General features: G+C 49.2%; 1 protein-coding gene across 2 annotated transcripts in view; it reads right to left on the bottom strand.

The window, feature by feature from the left end:
• Clic5 (chloride intracellular channel 5) overlaps window positions 1-20,111 on the bottom strand; it is a 140,090-nt gene that overhangs the window by 19,505 nt on the left and 100,474 nt on the right. For both annotated transcript variants that reach the window (XM_055612387.1, XM_055612394.1), the window contains exons 3-4: window positions 19,832-19,957; window positions 12,894-13,000 (exon numbers count right to left, since the gene is read on the bottom strand). In XM_055612387.1, coding sequence (XP_055468362.1) covers window positions 12,894-13,000; window positions 19,832-19,957 — 233 coding nt within the window. The remainder of the gene's footprint in view (window positions 1-12,893; window positions 13,001-19,831; window positions 19,958-20,111) is intronic.

The raw sequence follows: 20,111 nt of genomic DNA, 5'->3' as shown, positions 1-20,111 counted from the left end.
TTCTTTCTTTCTTTCTTTCTTTCTTTCTTTCTTTCTTTCTTTCTTTCCTTCTCTTTTTTTTGACACAGGCTCTGTGTAGCCCTGGCTATCCTGGAACTCACTCTATAGTCCAGGCTAGCCTCAAACACAGAGATCTGCCTGCCTCTGCCTCTGATGGGACCAGAGGCACATCCTGGCCTGATCCTTTCTTTGTAACTCTTCAGCCACAGTCTGGCCACAGTAAGCCTTCCTCCTACCCATCACAAGGTGGGGCACCCTTGGAGCTTTTCGAGATACTTCCACAGAACTTCTCAGATACACCGGAACCACACCCAGCCTCCCATCCCCACCCTGGTTGGAGCAATTCCCGGCTGCCTCGCCCACCCCTGGGCAGATGGTGGTCATGGCTGTTTTAGCTGCTTGACCCTTGCAACAGGAGTCTGTGCCTTCTGAAGTTTGAACTGAGAACACAGCAAATTCTGTGCATGATTTTCTATTTCCATTTCTTAAGGTCTAGCAGACTTTGTCAGCCCCAAAGGAGCATGGGAAATGATGTCTCTTTCATTGCCTGGCTAAATCAGACAGTTAGAACCTACTCTTTGTTACAAATTAAAAGAAAGAAAGAAAGAAAGAGAGAGAGAGAGAGAGAGAGAGAGAGAAAGAAAGAAAGAAAGAAAGAAAGAGAGAGAGAAAGAAACTCTATTTTCCTCCTTAGGAAGCAGAGTGCCCTGTCAAAAAGACACATCTTCCCAGACTGCTACACATCCAGGTAGATCTGACTAATGAGATGCAAGTAGAGAGTGGTCATTGGTCTTCTAGAAAAGACAGGCCTCTGACAATGCCTTCAGCCCTTATGTAATGTCTGGAAGCAGAGGGACCATCTTGTGAAAGGAAGACAAAAGACATACAGTAATGACTGGAGAAATGGCTCCGCTCAGAGTGCTGGCTCTGCAAGCACCAGGATCTGAGTTCAAATCCCCAGTACCTATGAAAAAAAAAAAAAAAAACCCAGCCTATCCCAGCACAGGGCAGCGGTAGGGTTGGGGCAAAGATGAGCAGATTCTGGAAGCTCCGTGCTAGCTAGCCACTCTATCTGAGCTTCCGGGTCTCTGAGAGATGCAGAGTAATAAAGTGGAGTGACAAGGGAAGACATCAGACACTCTGCTCTGGCTTTGTGTGCATGCACGGTGCCACACCTGCACACTCATGCACTTGTACCATAGAACATGCATGCCAAATGCAAACACACAGGCACATGCATGAACATACACGCACATGCATACACAAAGCCACAGACTGATGATGGAGAATCGGGAACTCTGAGGACCTGAATCCACCATTTCTTTAAGCCACACTATTTGCCTGGAACACACTGGGTTTTTGTTGTTATTGTTTTTTTTTTGTTTTGTTTTGTTTTTTTTGTTTTTTTTTTTTACTTCTTGTTATGTGAGAAAAGCAAACTCCTGCTGAGAAGTAAACATTATCAAGACCGTTTAGGACAGGGCTTGGCGCAGAGCAACGCGCTTCATAGGTCTTGCTAAGTCAAAGAGAACAAACATTTGCTTTAGCTTCTGTGGTTAGGTTTACTAATACACATAGCAAAACACACTCCTTATCAATACACATAGGTACTGCAGTACTTTGTTCTATCTTTATTGTAGCACCTGGTACTGAATGATGTGGGGGGGGGTATGTAGGGTATGACCATGTATGCGTGCAGTTGTGAACATCCTTGTGCACACATGCAGAGGTTAGAAGGGGATGATGTTGGAGCTTCTGCTCTATCGCTGTGCTTTACCGCCGGCAGTTCGGCTCACCAGAGACCTCTCAGAATCCTCCCGTCACCCCTCCCTAAGTGCTGGGTTATGGGTGTGTGCAGCCATGCCCGGGTCTTTCACAGGGGTGCTGGGGAAACAAACTCAGCCCTGGTACATGCTCTTACCTAATGAGCCAGATCCCCAGATCCTATTTAGTGGAGTCTGACTGAGCATGTGCCACAGACCAGAGGCCGAGGTGGCCTCAGAGGATGATCATGGACGAGACATAACCTGCTCTGCAGAGCACCATCAGGACCAGTAACAGCACTGTGATGGCTTGGGAACCATGAGCCTCACCTCAGGTCCACTGCCACTGCCTCAATATTTACTTTGTAGTTCCCCTAGCCAGGACCAGAATTCAAGACTCTGAAACATGAAGTCTGGTTGTGCTAAAGATGACAAAGTAGCAGCCAGTACCAGAAATATTCCCACCTTTCCCTCTCAGTTTGTTAAAAAGGAGACCACAGGTTTACCAAAACCTGGGAAGTAGAAATCAAGCTTGGCCTCCGAAGACAACTGAGCAGTCTAGAGATAAACACAGAGGAATGAACAGGTTCTATCGAGAAGGGTTCGTGTGCAATTATTGTCCAGAGATTCAAAACCTTTTTGTTTGTGTCTCTCTAAAAATGCACTGTCCTCAGTTGTAGAGGTTGTACAAGGTTGACAGCGTCATAAGAAGCCACTTTTCAACATCACTGGCTGAACAAGAAGTGGACAAGGACCACCATAACAGGCATACTAAGGTGGACAGCAGAAAGCCCAAGAGGCCTCAGCTCTACACAAAGAACTGCAGGCAACTGAAGACTGCTAAGAGCAGGAGAAATATTATTTAAGGATGTATAAGTGGCCTTTGCTGGTGTGTGCGTGTGTGTGTGTGTGTGTGTGTGTGTGTGTGTGTGTGTGTGTACAGAGAGAGAGAGAGGGTGAGGTTAAGAAACTTATTTGTAGACTGCACAAATTTAACAGATCTGTTACACAGGATGAGGTAACAGTAGCCACAGGTAAAGGAACTTGTAAGTTTTGTGCAAACCACTCATCTTCTGTTCCTCTGTTCCCTACGTGTTGATCCGAGGCCAGACTAGGCCGGCAGAACTCACTCTGGCCAGACGGTGGGAAATTCCTCCACACGAATGGTGTTGGTGGTCTCCACTCTACCGTAGTCCAGGAGCCCACACAGCAAAATCTCACTAATGAATGAGGCCACCCACGCAGGACCCACCCTTCCTCCCCCTCCTCCCGCTCCTCCCACCAGAGCCAGCCCCATTCAACACCCTCACACCCCCGCCGACCACCTTCCTCACTACTACCCAAGGATTCATTTGTTTCTGGAACAAACTTCGTTAAAATTAAAATCACAGAAGCCCCGTCAATAAGGAACCAAACCAAAGACCCTCTGGAGGAATTCCCCGGGCAGCTCCTGGGAGGTGCCACAGGAAGTCACGGCCCCTTTAGCCCTCAACCTCAAAGACCCTCCATGGAAGAAAAGTCTAACGGTGTGGGGCCTGCCAAATCTCAGAGGTGGGTCCCACAGTGCTCGGGTTGTTTGTTTTTCCTTGCAAGAATGCTAATCAAAGCACAACTTTAACCCAACCAACCAACAAAATATCAGGAGCTGGCCATTGGCAGGCGGGGGACCCAGGGACGAGCAACCTAGAGAGCTCCTTTTGTGGCAGAGGCGGTTTTTGGGAAGGAGAACCTTGATTGCCTCTACGGAAGGTCTGACCACCCAAGAACCCAAAGATAACAGCATGATGATGGCCCGCCCTGACCTCCGCTCAGGACTTCCCTCAGACTGGATGGAGCCTGTTGCTTCGAGTTGGTACCAAGCCTTGATCTCCAGCGGAAGCAGTGAGTAACCTCAACAGAACAGACGCGGAGCACCCAGACACGGCCCCACCTCACCCCGAGGAAGCTGCAGGCCACTGTTCTTACACTTCTGCTATCCTGAAGTTGTCTCTTTTGCCTTTTCACCAGGTCCTTGGAGGCTGGGAGACTGAGTGAGTGGGGTCTGAGTACAGCCCCCAGAAAAGCCGGGCTTCCATACGGGACCCAGAATATGAATGGATGCTGAGGGGTTGGGGGAGATGTTAACTGCCTTGCTTTCGGAGAACTGAACACACACATACTGTTTTGGCTGTGGCTCACCACATCCTGAGAATATGAGGGGTCGGGGGAGGGGAGAGTCAAGCTCACTCTGTCCCCAACAGCAGTGGGCTTTCATGACACTTTGGGGCAGGCATGGGCTCTTTGATAATAATGGGCTCGTTAGTACTAAACTAATGGCCCTCCCAGGCTGCTCAAATCCCTTCCAACACTTCTCTGTTTTAGGTCAAAGAAGTTTGTTCAGACCCTGGTGCTGGAACTGGGAGAGGAAAGTAAGAGAGAAAGATTGCGGAGTGCAGCTTTCCAGACTCCTTCGAATGCCTGTCAGGCCTGCTAGGCACATCCTTCCCTAAGTAGGGCACAGACCATGGAAGGCAGCTTGGAGAGCTGGCCTATTTCGGAACTCCCAAGTCAAGACTGTCTAAAGGTCTTTGGAAATCTGCGGATCTCCTGGCTCTCTGGGGCTGATTTCTCTTCTTGCCAGAAGAGGGCAGCACATGCCTCTTTATCAGTGGGGAAGGCAGGCAGAACTAGCCAGCCATGGAAACCACAGACCGCAGTTAGGTGCTGGGAACTAAGAGCAGTGTGTGCTGGGTGTTTCATGGCGCAACAACGCTACAGGAGAAGGCGTTGTCTTACTCTCCTCATCACAGACAGGAGTCAACAGGGAAATCAAGAGAACCTGCTGCTGTAACCAGAGGCTGTCAGACCACTGCCCACTGCCCGCATTTATGCTGCCCTGGGCTAGGATCGCTCTTTACATTTTTTTTTTTTGATAGATAACTGCAGGGTGTGGGGAGTGAAGAGAATATTGTGTGACATAGAAAAGGGGCGTGACGTTAGTGTTTCAGGATCTACAGATGAGTTTCACTGGATACAGCTGCATACACTTGTTTGACGATTGTCTGGAGTGCTCAGAGTTTCCAAGGACCTTGCTAAGCAGAGTGAGGGACCCTGCGCAGTTTGCCCGACCCGCAACCTTTCCTATCTGACCCCTTCACAGAAAGATCTCATCAGCCCTGACCTACGACAAGGATGCATGTATCCTGTACAGGCAGGGCCAGCACACAAATGACATAGGCCTGGGACTGCAGCAAAGCCTCATGGGACTTCCAGAGAAACAAGAACAAAAAGAAGCAGGTTGGGGTGCAGGGAGAACACAAGAGAGGTGGGGAGGCTGCAGCCCAAAGGCAGGGCCTGCGTGGAGAGCGTATGAGCTAGCCTGGCCTGGAGTCACTGGGCAGGAAGGCAAGCACAGAGGGAAGAGCCAAAGAAAATGGAAACAGCAGCCCCATGGTGTCGGTGTCTGCGGCTCAAGTCAGGAATCTTTGTTATTCTTTGGGGAGCTTGGTTTGTTTTTATCTACAGGGGGACCCCAGTTGCACTGTCCAGGAGTCTTATTTTGCTTTGTCTGCATGGAAGTTCTGAACCATGCTGGCGGCCTACCATGTCAGGAAGGCAGTCCCAGGTGCTGGTCCTGATTTAGACATACACACAAAGGTGCATACACACAGAGATTCACACACAGACATGCACACAGAACACAGACACGCACATAAACATACATAGACACACAGACATACACACAGGCACATACACAGACCCCATGCACAAGTACAAGCACACACACACACACACACACACACACACACACACACACACACCAAACTCCTTTTTATATTCCTTTCCTGTTTTACATTCTTACCTTCTTCTGGTGGAATGTTCTTTGCTATGAGGAGCTAACGGGCCTTCTAGAACACATGGATTATCTATTTAAAAGAAAAGAAGCCCCCCTCCCAAAGACAGAGGAACACAGGAGTAGAAATAAGAGAGAACGGAGACTGGGACAGAGAAGAGAAGGCGGAATTCAAATTGGGGAAAACACATTCAGCCCAGAGATGTGTGGTCAAAACAACCTGAGAAACCCAGAGATATAAAAGCCCCCAAACTGTAGACAATTTCTGGCGCCCACACTCAGGAGGCCACAACTGGGACTTTTTAGCGCTTTAACAGGAAAAGAGAGCTCTGCCTCCCACCCCCCCCCCAAAATGGGATCTTTAAAACTCTCTGCTCTCTCATCTTTGTGGCTTGTCCACAAAAACTGGGATCTGGAGACAGCGAATGTGAACCAAGGGGAATAAAACACCAGATCTTTGATTCAGTCCAATGCATACACATGCCCGTTCCTCGCCAGCTAGAAAGAAAACACACAAGAATCTGACACTCTTTCCCCAAAACAAGGATGGTAATTCTGGGCAGGAATGCTAACTGTATCTGAGGGAAACTCGATAGGGTTGGAAGAAATAAAAAGGGACTCTCAAATGAGTTAATAAGAATAGAGAATTAAACATGCGCATTCCATCCCCTGCTAATTGCCTGGAATGCACCATACTGTATAAGACATGAAATGTGCTCTGGGAACTGATAGGATTGAAGTGTAAGGAAAAGAGAGATTGTGAAAAACGAAGGAAAATACAGCATGCTACGCCTAAATTATGGTAAGTAGCTACAAGGAATTCGTGAAAGCCAAGTGATTTGGCAGAGATTTGCAGGACTGTTCTGATGGCTATTTGAAAGCTGAGTGTTCAGAGGGAGAAACCTAGATTGTCTTGGGAGATGGCAGAGACTGGAAGAGAGACCAACTGAAGGATAGTGTAAAAGAAACCCCTCCAGGGAAGAGGGGAGTGCATGGAGCCAAACTCAGGTCCCCAGCAGGACACCTGCGTGCAGGCCCTTGCAGTGGGGACAGGCAGGGCTGCTGGGATTACTGACTCTGCTCCCCGTCTTGGCTCATCTGGGGTTCCCTGTGCACTGGCAGCAACTCCCAGGAAGATGCAAGGAGCAGGGATGAGAGGGAAGGGTGGCTCAGAGCAGCACTGGAAGACAGAGGTGACAGCAGTTGGAGAGGGAGGCTAGACTCTGCCGTGCGGCCAGCCGCACGCAACACGTAGGGACAGTATTCACCGTGACAACAGAGATTGCTCCTCACTGTAGACTTCAGGGACGGCACAGCGTGTGCCAGAGAGAAAATAGGAGCTTGTGTGCTGCCCGAGCCCTTCCACTTTTGGATTCTGGAAACCCCAGTGCCGTCCATAGCTTCCCCCTGCTCACTAGAAAAAGCCATGTGTGAGAAGGAGAGCAAGAGGATCCCTGCAGCTCAGGCAGACATGTCTAAAGGCCTGGCTGCTCTTTCTTATCTAAAAGGTGGCCGCAAGCTCCCCCAACCCCTTGTAGGTTTCTGATTCCATTCGATTCCATCTCAGCACCTCCCCTCCAAGACAGAAGAATCCTGATCGCTCACCAGGGGTGGGGGGGGGGGGGTCGTCTGCCGGAGGAAGCAGTGATACCCATGGGAAACATGGTTAAAAGAGACTAAGAATTCCAGGAGCTGCACAGAAGAAAGACCCAAGGCTTTGGGCACTGCAGGGTTTCCCACAGACAACCCTAGGCTTTTCTTTTTAAGCTTTCTGCCTTACCGCATGACTCCTCCCTCCTTCTCCTTCCTAATAGGCTGGGTCTTTCTGAATGTCCCCTGCTCACCCTCTGCCCTTCCTCAAACATGTGTCTTGGGTGTTGATTTTAGTCTTTGGTTCACTCCCAGACTTAATCCCCCAATCCTCTAATCTCCCTAACTGCCCCCCCCCCCAAGGTACAGTTGTCAGCCCTAGAAAGACAGCTGGTCTTGAACATGAGGAGGACCATTATGTCACAGGAATGAGTGTGTGATGCACACCTCTCCTCTTGGTTTTTACAGGTGGGGGAACTGATGCAACCTTTTCCCTGCTGCGAGGCTAGGATGTGAACACAGATGGTAGTGAGTAGCTGGATCTCACACAGCCCCTGGGTGCTGGGCCGTGCCAGTGCCACTGCAGGCACTGTGACATCACGATGAAGAATTGGGCTTGGGGCAATTGGGCTTTATGATGGTGCATCGTGATGCTGCTGCACATGTCCCGGAATGATATGACAGCATCCACACTGGGATGGTGCAAGGATGTAACGTGATGTCACATAGCTACTGTCTCTTCCTGAAGCCCAGTAGTGGGGGAGGCAGGGGCGGGTTGGCAGGGGGGGAGGTGAGGGGTGAGGGTATGTCCTCAGTGATAGAAAAACTACAAAGCCGCATGCGTACCTGACTGAATATAGAGCCTCAGAACTCATTCAAGATAAAATCCAGGCCACTTGGAGGCGCTTGAGAAGAACACTAAGGAAGGGTTGGGGCAGGTCGGAGGCAGATTCTGGTCTCAGAGGACCAAGGGGATCTGGATGTGAAAATGACAGGGACAAGAAGGCAGGAGGCAGTGCAGGAGCGGGTCCCCAAACAAAGCACAAAAATCACCAGGTGTGAGATTAGGACCACGCCAGTGGCAATCTGGGGTATATACCCTTTGAGGGAACAGCAGCAACCTTCAGGAAAGTGGGGACAAGGGAGCTGGAGAGAGTGCTCAGATGTTAAGAGTAGGCTAAGAGCTCACCTCATGTTTTACAGAGGACCCAGGTTCTGCTCTCAGCACCCGGGTGAAGGAACTGACCTGTAACTCACGCTCCAAGGAGCCAGCCCCTCTGGTTTCTGGGAGCAGGAGCTGCTCACTTGCACATACACACATAAAGATACGTACACACCATGAAAACATTTTCTTTTTAATCTTAAAGAGGGAACAGAGCCAGTGTAGTGGCTCAGTGGGAAGTAAGAGAACCTGCCCTGCCAGCCTGATGAGTTGAGTGCAACCCCCAGGGCCTTACGCAAAGGTAGAATAAGAGAACCAACCCCATGAAGTCATCCTGGTATGGACCCTGCCACCAATAATAATTTTAGAAGTTAAAAACAAAAAAAAAAAAAAAAAAAGGGAGAAATGAACTTTAAAAAAATCAGGAAGAGCCCAATGGGGGAGAGGCCAGCAGATGCTGGTTGAGGGTGGGTAGGAAGGAAAGGAAACGAGCAGAAGCAGCAGGGCTGGCTTATCTTCCCCACACCAGTGATCATGAGTAGCACGCAGCGGGCACTCTTGATGTGCCAGGCACTGTACCATGATGTGCACGTTTTGATTTAAGAAGTACACGAACCCGCCACACAAACAGCGACCATGCCTGGCAGAAGTATTAATTAGCTCATCTCACAGTTTCAGAAACAGGCTTAGAGGGAACAGATCTTCCGGGCATATCTGTGGAGCTGGTTCAATGCAGGCCAGTAATCCCTCATCTGCCTGATTTCTAGCCTGTGCAGACAGCTAGTTTTCGAAAGGCAATGCCTCTTACCTGTTCCTCTTAGTGACTTCAGAACCTAGGGTAATGCGTGCCATATAAGGCACGTGCCCTCAAAAGGAGCTCAGAGCAGGTGCTGCTCTGCTCAGTGTGTGCAGGCTGGGACCAGATGTTGGGTGTTTTCCTCTGTTGCCTTCTGTTTTATTGACTGAACCAGAAGCTCACCATTTCATCTAGGCTGGTTGGTCAGCAGGCTCTAAGGATTTGCCTGTCTCTGGCCCCCAAAGCTGGGGTCGTAGGCGCACGCATGCTCAGCTTCTTACATGGGCGCTCAGGATTTGAACTCAGATCCTTTTGCTTGTACAGCAAGAACTCTTATCCACTGGGCCATTTTTCTGGGTCCCCACGAAATTTTGATGCAAGTCCAAATGAAAGTAAATACGCCAATTCATGGCGGATTCTCTTGAGAGAGGAGCATTTCCCATGGATGAGGTCTGCCTTCGAGTAGGAGAGGGACTGTCGGGGCAGCTAGGTATTAGCAACAGTGGCTTCTCTCAAGCTTTCCTGGTGACAGGGTGGGACTGGATTATGACCATCAGCAGTGTGTCTAGGGAAAGAAGGGAGAGAGAGAGGGCTCTGCAAGAGAGAGAGAGAGAGAGAGAGAGAGAGAGAGAGAGAGAGAGAGAGAAAGGAGGGGGCTGGGGATAGCTCAGCTGGTAAAGTGCTTTCTGCAAAATAATGAGGACCTGAGTTTGACCCCACCCCCACCCCAGTCTGGACGTAGTGACTTGGGGCCACCATGACATCATTTAAAAACCAAATGGATTCCTGGAGCTGACTGGCCAGCAAACGCAGCCAAGTCAGTGTGCTTCAGGCCAGCAAGAGATGCTGTCCTAACAAGAAACAAGGGGGACTATCATCTGAAGAATGACACCTGGATTGACTCTGGCTTCCACATACATGTGCACACCCTACTGCCCACACATATGTACCTTGACACTCATGAACAAGAACACATTTTAAAAATAATTAATAAAAATGAGATAAACGAAAATGTAAATTAAGAAGGGGTACCATCTGAAGTAGGATGGTAGATGCTTAGTTGAAGAGCCGATGAGGAAAAGGGCAGAGCGATGGATGTCAGAAAGCCTGGAGCTGCCATCCTGGGGCTCTGAGAAGGTGGAGAGTCATGGCTTGTCTCCTGGGCCATGTAGACTATGAGCATAGATCTGGCTTGGGAGTGTGGCTCTGGCCTATCTTGTAGGAACAAGGCTGTCTCTACAGGGAAGGCCGGCCTGCAGAAGCAGGGGCCGATGGCTTGCTGAGCCTAAGAACTTTTGGGTCCTGCTCACCAAAACTGGGTATGAGACAGGAAGAAAGGAAAAAGAAAGGTCAAAAAGAAAGGTCACACTGGGCTAGCTCAGTGTGCGGCTGAGAGGAACATAGCATGTCGGGGTCAGCTACTTAGAAAGCAGACATGCCTGAGCTTTAAAATGTGCAAACGGGTTAGGGGAAGGAGTCACAAGGGCAAAGCCCATTATGGGGAACCCAGGGTGAAACCGAAGAAGGGAAACAATGAAAATTGGAGAGGATTGAGTTTATAGGAAATCGACACTGGAAACTGTTGCTTTGGCTTTGGGCATAACAGAACTGTAAATGCAGATAATATGTAAATACCGTTTATAATTTAAAAAGTCTGGAAGGTTCAAATGAGATAATCTTTCTGAGGCCACTCTGACATCTATGGAGGAAGAAGATATTTGTGGTTGAGATGAAAAGACACTGGAAGTAGAGACTGAAGAAACAGAACCAAGATGTGGCAGGCCCAGGGGAAGAAAGAAGTCCCTGGTCCTCTCCCTTGCCTCTGGGCCTTGGGCCAGCAAACTGTCAATAACTGTTCTTTTCCAGGAAGTTCTGAAGGCTGTGATACTTAATCTTGATTGACAACTTGATTTAGAATCAAGCAGGCGACAGACCTCTGGGTGTGTCTCTGCGGGTGTTTCCACAGACGTCTGACTGAGGAAGGAAGGCCCGCCCTGATGTGAGGGGCCCCAGCCCATGGGCTGGGTTCTGGTTTTAACAAAATGGATAAAAGCAAAAGGCAAGTTGAGTATGTCTTGCTTCCTATCTGCACATAAACTATGAGCAGCTGCCTTGAGCCCCTGCCCCATGCCTTCCTGCCAAGATGGACGGTACTCTAGCTGGGAGTCAAAACAAGCCTTCCCTTCATTAAGTTGCTATCGTCATCTGTCACTAGCACTTATCACAATTTTTGTTGGTCTCCTCAGACCTATAGCAATAAAAACCCACTAGCTGGGTGACTTAAAATTATGGGATATCTCTTACAGTTCCGAAAGACAGAGCATTCCAAAATTAAATGTCACCCTTTTCTTTCTTCTTCCTGTTTCTGGAAAGCCTTGGCTTTGGCTGTGGCCATGGCTGTGGCCAGGGCTATCTAGCTCCACTCCACACTTCTATCTTCCCACAGCCCTCTGGCCCACATCTCTGTGTCCTCTCATCTTTTCACTGGCTTGTTAACCAGCTCTTCTCTTTCCCTTTGATTAAACCAGACTGAGCCTCCTGTCTTCTGATTTGCTTGTGCGCAACTTGGAGCTCTCCTTCTGCACTAGCCAGCACAGGGGGATTATGGGCACAGTGAGCTGCTGCCTCACACTCTGGCCTTTCAGCCATGGTGAACTGTGTTGTCAAACTGTGAGCCAATGAATCTTGCCTTGACTTTCCCCATTCTTTTCCCCATCCTGAATGCTGTTAAGAATCGCTTTGGCTTTTATTAAAAACCTCTAGGCTTTTATTATGCTCTTGGCACAAACTAAGATCTCAGTAACTGTGACTGGCATAGTCCCTTCTTACTTATCTGTTTCTGTCTTCACTACTGTTTTTTTCCCCTTCTCACAGGTTCCCAGAGACACCCCTTCTCTGAACTACAAGAGTACCTGCTACCTTGCTATGGTCCATTGTGCATTATCAGCTGTTCTGTTCATGAAGATTCATGTGGCATTTCTTCTGTTTGATTTGGTACCAGACCCTAGGGCTCTAGCTCATCCTCTCTCTCCATAGTCATTGGAACTCTCTCCTTCATCCCTTTCCTTTAGGGGAGTCTCACCAACCACTCTTCAGGTCCCGCATACCCCCATTCAGATACCTCAGCAGATACTTAAAGGTTGATGCTGAATGAGAGACTAAAATTTCCATGAGCTTAAATGTGGAGTGCTCAGGCCCTGTCATAAAAGAAGCAAAGCAGGCCCTAAGTTTGCAACCAAAGCCAGGAAGGAAGGGAGATGTGGCAGAGGGACCAGGCTTTCAGAAGTCCTTTCCTAGACTCCTCACACTCGTGATGAAGAGAATACAGAAGATTAGGCCCGTGGCATTCACCAAATGTCAACCCTCATTGCCCTTCTCGTGTTTCATGTCAGCCCTTGAAAAGCTCTCTGAAGACTACAAAGAAGTGGGAATGTATGTCCCCCTGTGAACACAGAGGGGGTCATATATCTGGTGAAAAGATATCGAGAAACCCTTCCATGCCTTCTGCTGTGTGATAAGGTGGCTTTCCAAAGCACGCTGCCTCCCTGCCTCTCAGTCAGCAACAGCACCCTCTTGTTTCTCCTACAGGCAGCAGGTTCTGAGTTAGGAGCAGGTAAGAAAATAACAAGCAGCATTGGTTCCAGAAGCTTCTCTGGCCTGGTGGTCCGAAATGGCCATGGCCAAACCAGAGTTGCAGTCCACATGGCATGGAGCGGACCCCGCCTGGGCGCCCCTTGAAGGGTCACTCACCAGCATTGTTCTGCTGCTTGGTATTTTTGATGTAGGCTGAGAACTTGGAGAAGATATCGATGCCCGCGGTGTTGGATGCCCGGTGCTTGGCAGCCAGTTTGGGGTACCTGGAAGGCAAGGCACAGTGTTCTACGGAACTGTAAGAATGGGTCTCCTCAGTGGCGACCACCTCTGCCTCCGTAGGAGCAGCATCCCCTCTCCAGGCAGGAGCTACCATCCTTTGGGATTTAACAGGCAGGGTGGGCCACTCAATCTTCGATCAGAGTGCAGGAAACCAGAGTGAGGTGCCCAGAGATTTAACCAGAGTGACTCAGTCTGTTGGACAAGGAATCAGAAGGCCACCCACAGGCCCCTTCCCCGGACTACCGTGTGATACGCAGTGACACACGGGGCTGGCCTCTGTGTCAGGTGGGATATTTCCCTGAACTTATGAAAATGCCTGTCTACCCCCCACCACCATCATGGCTGCCCAGAGCGAGTGGATGCCTGGGCCCTCAGCACCAAGGTCCTAAATCATTTCTCCAAAGGAAGGGTGTCCCTTCTATGCTCCTAAAACATCTCTCTGATGCCTATTACATGTGTGCTATAATAGGAACTTAACCCGGCTACATCCGAAGGTCATATGTTTTTTATCACTTGGATTTCCAAGTGTGGAGGGAGATTTATAACGATCCCCACTCCATCCCTTGCACTGCTTCCCATTTTGAAGTTTAAAAAAAAATCCAAAAGGTGGACCAGGCTTAAGATCCTTGAAGCTGAGATTGAATGAGGAGGTTAGCACTCAGGTGTGGGAATCCTTGGATTTACCCAACACAGTCATCACATGAATAATGCTAATTATTTATTTTTTAAAGGCGTTCTTTTCGCAAGATCATTGTGTACACGGTCAGGCAGAAGTGGAATAGACAGGGGCAGGTGGCCACTTATCCTTATTAATAATAAGTGTGGGTCTTTGTGATCTGGTGTGAGGAGTTTTATTGTACACATCTGGTTGGTATTTTTTTCTATTAAGCAAAATTCTTTTGTTCATATTTTACGTTTTCAGTCAATGAAGTCTTTAAGAACTTATTTGCTGTGGGGTTCGAGAGATAGGTCAGTCAGTAAAGGCAGTGAGAAAAGAGCCGAATTTGACCCCCAGGATCTGTATCAGAACGGTGAGAACGGCAGCATGCTTGGAATCCCAGTTCTGGAGAGGTGGGACAGGCAGATCTCTGGGGTCAGCTGGTCAGTGGACCAACCCAATTAGTGAATTTTAGGGAGATATCCAGGCTCAAAAGACAAGAGAGGGGTTAACACTTGAGGAGTGATGCTCAAGTTGACCTTGGCCTCCATACTCACATGCACACTTATGTGCACATACCTGCATGCCTGCACACACACACACACACACACACACACACACACATCATTTATCATCGTTCTTTCATTTCTTTCTCCTTCAGTATCTCGTTAGTTAGGACTTTCCCGGTTTTGGATCCATGACAGGGTTTTTGTTTTGTTTTGTGATTGGTTGGTTGATCGACTTTGCCGTGACAAGTTTAACGTCAGAGACACTGCCCTTGGACTCTCAGGACTCTCCGGAATGCATCGGGCCCAGCTCCCAGCCATGGCCACTAGGCAGGTACAGAAGGAGTACCTGCTCCCATTTTATAGCAAAGGCTGTTGGAGGCCCAAGGTAAAATAATCATTTAAGGACCTAAGTGTGGGAGCAATAAGAAACTGGCTTTGTGACTGTAGCGCAGTGTCCCTCCTACTTGGTACTCTGATGGTGGGTAAAGCCAACTTGCCCTGATTGGCTACTGTGTGCTAGACACAGTCCTAAGCCCCGTGAAAGTAACTGTGTCTAATGTGTGAGTAAAAGCCGGCTTGATCCGGGGATTCGCTGTCTCTGCTCATCCAATGCTGGTATTACAGGTGGCTGCCATGCCTGCCTGGCTTTCAGTGGGTTCTGATGCCCTATGCTTTGGAACTCACACTTGAGTGAATGCCTCTCCTTCTCCAGGACTCCTGCGTCCTCCCTTCAGCGAATACCCCTTCAGAGGCAGGGTAACAGCTCTGACTATCCTGATACTTAGCTGTGCGCCTGGCTGTCTTGACTATGCTTTCTGAGGACAAGAGCCTTGAAGAGTGACTCATTCTTTAAAGTCCATCTCTCACAGTTCATGGTTTAAGACATAAGGTCACCAGTCGTACTTAGGACTGTAATCAAGACAGCCAGAGCACGGGCGTGAATTGTTTCTCACTATCATTTAATGAGCTCTTCTCCTTGTAAAGCATCGGGCTGTGTTATGGTATCTTCGACACTCAGCCTTGGAAGAGCAACATTTCAGTCCTCCGCTTACAGATCTGAGAGCACTCAGCAATTTCCTCCAAACCCAGAAACATTCCTTCTTGGAGTGGGGAAGGACTCGTGTAAGATTCCGGAAGCTCAGGGAGTTACATGAACTGGCGGCAGGAGTTCCAGGGATGCCTCGGTCACCCTGGAGTGATTTCATAAGTAGTTACCATGCTGGGATTGACCTCTGAGTGCCCTAGGCCCCTGTGCGCAATCCCAATAAACTCACTGGTTTGCCAGACTCCACCTGGGTGGAATCATTTCATTGGCCTGTTGCGGTGCCTACCTGGGCTGAGAGACATCCGTTCATGTTACCTCACAAAATGTCACACAGCACTTGAATCAAAATTGAAGAAGTGGCTTTCTGTCTGTTTTTGTTTTAAATTTGCCTATAGCAGCAACTGTGCATGCTTAAATACCCATGGGCTCCTTCACATTTCCCAGCTAGTCGCTCTGCAGTCATGTGACTAGCCTCTAGCCAATGGCACAGTGTGTGTGTGTGTGTGTGTGTGTGTGTGTGTGTGTGTGTGTGAATTGACTCCTCATGGCTCTGGCCCTTGAAAGCACTGTGTTCGCCCGTCTATTTGCTTTTCTCTGCGGAAGACATCTTGGAGGCCATGTATGTACAGCTGCAAGGTAGAAGAGGGCCACGCTCTCCACTGAGACTCGGCATAAGGGGCAAAAGCCCTTATCCTGTCAGGCCATTACACCTCACGTCACTCTAAGAGAGCACGGCCTAGCAGCATAGGCCTGAAGCCAAAACCTTGGGCTCCAGAGCTCACATTCACATGAGGCACCTTGCGCAGCGGCATGTGGGAGCTGCTGAAGCTGTGTCTCCACCCGTCAGAGGGACAGGAGAACCTAACTCTACTCTACTGCTGGACGAGATCTATGTACGCTTTTCACATAAAACATTGCACCCACAGTGTCTCTACTCTGAGCCTGGTTGGCTCTCGGTGCTCGCCTCCTGCCACCTGGCTGATGGCATCCCACAGCATGCAACCAGCTGTTTTCAGTTTGGCTTCCAGGACTGCGTCTTCTCCTCCAATTGTGTGTGTGTGTGTGGTGTGCTTGTGTGCATGTATGTTTCTGCATGTGGCATGTGTGGGGGTGCATGTGCCTGCATGTTTGTAGCCCGAGGTTGGTGTTTCCAATCCTCCTCCATCATGCTGCGCTTCCACCTCATTCTCATTGGTTGAGGCAAGGTCTCTCAGTGAAATCTCCAACTCCCCAGTATGGCTAGCCTGGCTAGCCAGCTCGCTCTAGGGAATCCCCTGCCTCTGCCTCCCAATGGTACAATTACAGGCAGGCCGCCATGCCACGGGGCTGTTAAGTGAGTTTCTAAACTCGGACCCTCGTGCTTTCGAAGAGAATACTAAGTGCCGAGCTCCTGAGGCTCCTTACCTCCTGAATTTCTATCTAACCTCTATGTACTAGGATTACTTTAACACAGTCAGCTCTATTGGAAGCCCTTAGTGAAACTCATGGGCTGAAAGGGATCTTGGAGAACACCTCACCTCTTCATTTTCAAGATGATTAAACAGGGAGGGAGAGAGCCTCGCCCAACTCACACATGATGCGCAGTTGCTTACAAGGAGGCCATACTTCTCAGTTCTGAATCCTAGCAGCTCTGGCTATGGGACGGAGACCACAGGCAAGGGCCAGGCACATCCCTGTAATAACTCTGCAAGAGCTTCTACACGTTTGTCTTGCATTAACTGGGTTGGTCCATGGACGGGAGGGTTGTCAGTCTCTTTGAGAAGCTACTTGAGATTTCCCGGAACCTTCATCCTGACACTGAATGCTCTGTAAAACCAGATGCAGTTTTTTTTTTTTAAAGTGTTGGAGTATTCATATGTGATTTCTTCTCCTTTTAAAAACAAAACCAAGGGAGAAAAAGTCTTGGTTCCCTGGCAGTTTTTACAAACAGCAGCATGATAAGAAACACATGGCCTTGCAGCATCAGGAAACAGGGAGTTTTGCTGCCCCCTGGAGAAGCATAAGGCCTCTGGATACAACAAGCCCTCCACCTTCCAGCCAGAGTTAGTGGGAGGATTGGCTAAGCTGGTGGCTTGGGGGCAGACTGGCAGATTCTGAGCTTGGAGCTGCGGCACTGACTTAGTGGTAATTATTGGCCAATAACTGTAGCACCTGCCCCTGCCACCCCGATTGGCACAGGAAACTTTCTGTGAAGAGCATCCTGAGAGGTTGATGGTCTTGTCACCAAAGTCCTCACTTTAGGAGACCACTGAGGTTCATTTAATGAGCTTGAGGGTCTATCTGCTGCCTAGATGGCCAGGTCACTAGCCTGGCAGAAGTGTCTTTCGTCACATTGCCTACACTTAACAGAAATCCAGAAAAAACCTGGGACAGACAGCAAGCATCATGCTGAGTATCGGAAGTATGAGTGAGTAGGGAGGAGAAGCTGGAGTCTACCTGCCCAGCACTGCTAGGTCGTCCTTGGACCATAAGAGCTTTACAACCAGAGAAAAAGACAATGAATCTGATAATGACCTTATTCGAAAAAGAATGTTGTGGGTTTTTTTTTTTTTTTTTTTTTTTCTTTTCTTTTTAAGGGAATTCTATAATCTTTGGGTCTTCTTATCTCTTTGGTCTCACTGTGAACACTGACTGAGATGGTGGGAGGCAGGGGTCGTGGCTAACCTGAGTGTGTAGAACCAAGTCAGGAAACGGTCTCAGAGGGGGCGTGTCCTTTCAGAGGGGAGCCCTGAAGAAAAGAGCAGAGATGGGATGGGCCTAGATGACACTCACGTCCCCTGGCAGAGCGAGCGGTGTATCTATCCCATCTATCAGTTTGGCAGAAAACCACATGGACAGCCCTGCCCTCACCTCCTGTGCCTTCCTGTTCTCCTTGACAGACTCGGTGGAAGTAGATAGTCATGAATGGGAGTATTTGTTCCAGAGAGACAACATTAACCTCCCCAGGCCACGCCTGAACTCGGAGTTACTGAAAACTGTTTGTTTTGTTTTGTTCTCATGTGGGATTTGCAACTAGTACAAGCAACAAATGAGGTTGAGTCCCGGGGGGGAAGAAAAAGGAAGGGGTCAGCTCTTGCAGGACACATCTATCCAAGTGGCTGGCTGGTGTTTTGTTCAAAGACACACGTGGCTTCTGGCTGTGGCCTGCAGGGTGCTGTGTGTGGCTGCGCTGTTGACTGAACTAATTCACATTTTGAAAGGCAGCTGCTTCTGAAGGGCTGCAGGCAGCTGCCCAGCACTGCCAGGCAGTGTTGAAAATGGCCTAACACAGTGACAAAGGATGTTCTTAAGGGACCACACACCCTTGCTTAGGGCTTCATCAGAGCCAGCGGGGTCTAGTAATTTTCCATCAGTAAGGCACCGTTGTTTGCCTTGGGCTGTCCCACTCTGCCAGACTATAAAACGAGGACAAGGACAGCCCCTTCTCCCAGGTCCCAGGAGAGATCTCGGGAGAGGGAGACATGATTCAGAGAACTCACTGCCTGACGGGACTTGGGAACATATGCTGCTGGGTAAACAAAGCTTTGAGATAAAGACAGGAGGGGGAGTGGTAGTCCGATTCTCCTCCCTTTACCCATCTCCTTATTCCTCTCCCTCGGCCGAGGCTTTCTGTTTCACCTAAACCTCCACCACTTAGCTCCTCCAACCCCATTTCTGAACCTATAGCCTGTTTGTTACTGATGTTTTGTTTTAGACAAGATCTCACATACCCCAGGCTAGTCTTGAACTTCCTACACTCCAAAGAAAAACTTCGAATCCTCCCGACTCTACCCCCGAGCTCTGAGAATGGAGGCATACACCAGCACACTTGGCTTGTGTGTCGCTGGGGATGGAGCTCAGGGCTTCTCCCATGCCAGATAAGCACCCCAGCAACAGAGCTCCGTGCCCAAACCTGTGTACCGTTTCCTTGCTTCCTTTGCCAGGCCCCGTGGTAAGTATCCTACAGCTGATTCTCCAAGTCAGTTGCTTGCTCCAAGATCTTTCCTCGGCTACCCTGCAACATGGAGTTCATGCCTCATTCCGCCAGCAATGTCAGTTTCTCAGTTCAACCACGAGCTGTGATTGCTTTAACCTCTAATTACAGTATTCTCCAATGAATGGGCCTACACTCCGCCATCTTTCAAGATTATGCCTCTTCTCTTGTTGTATCAGGAGCAGCTAATCTGGCCCCGTGAGAACTTTCAGCCCCTGCACCTGCCAGCTCCGGTCAGTACTTGTATCTGTTGATCTGTGACTTGGTCAGCTTTATGACTCCTGGTGTGGTTTTGGGCACCAGCTGTCCCTTTCCTGGTTTGTTGGCCTTTCATTCCCACCTCTAAAGTTGAGGGAGCCTGCCTCATCTCTACTTTTTCCAGGTATGGTGCACTAGAGTTGGGGAACAGGCCTTGTAGGAGAGAGAGATAATGATCTTCCCAACGCCCTTAAAGTCACTCTGTGTAGGAAATGACTGGCAGTATCTCTAGGCAACTGGCCTTAGTGCGCCTACTTTGAGGATGTGGTTCCATGCTGAAAAACAGAGGGCTCTGCTCCAAATCACAGCAGCCCTTTTGGAAATCTGCTAACCCTCCCCCTTCCATAGCTCTGCAAAGGACCAGTTCATTACTTCTCAGGGGCTAAGGTCTCCTCCAGGAACTCCTCAATCTTGTTGACATCGGTCTTCACATCCCCGTTGAAGGTCAGGAAGGGCGGGTGCGTGCCAGGAGCAAGGTTGTGTAGATCAGCGGGCTTTCTGTGGAGAGAGGGAGAGTCTGGTGATGGTTTGAACCAGGGAGCCTCCTGCTCTTAGATGCCTGTGGGTTTAACTCTGGCCTGGAGCTAATTGAACCAGGGAGCCTCCTGCTCTTAGATGCCTGTGGGTTTAACTCTGGCCTGGAGCTAATTGA

Source organism: Psammomys obesus, unplaced genomic scaffold (assembly GCF_907164565.1).
Source record: "Psammomys obesus unplaced genomic scaffold, mPsaObe1.curated_primary_1811, whole genome shotgun sequence".
Taxonomy (NCBI): domain Eukaryota; kingdom Metazoa; phylum Chordata; class Mammalia; order Rodentia; family Muridae; genus Psammomys; species Psammomys obesus.
Note: the sequence above shows the minus strand (reverse complement) of the source record. Positions and strands in the feature narration are given on the sequence as shown.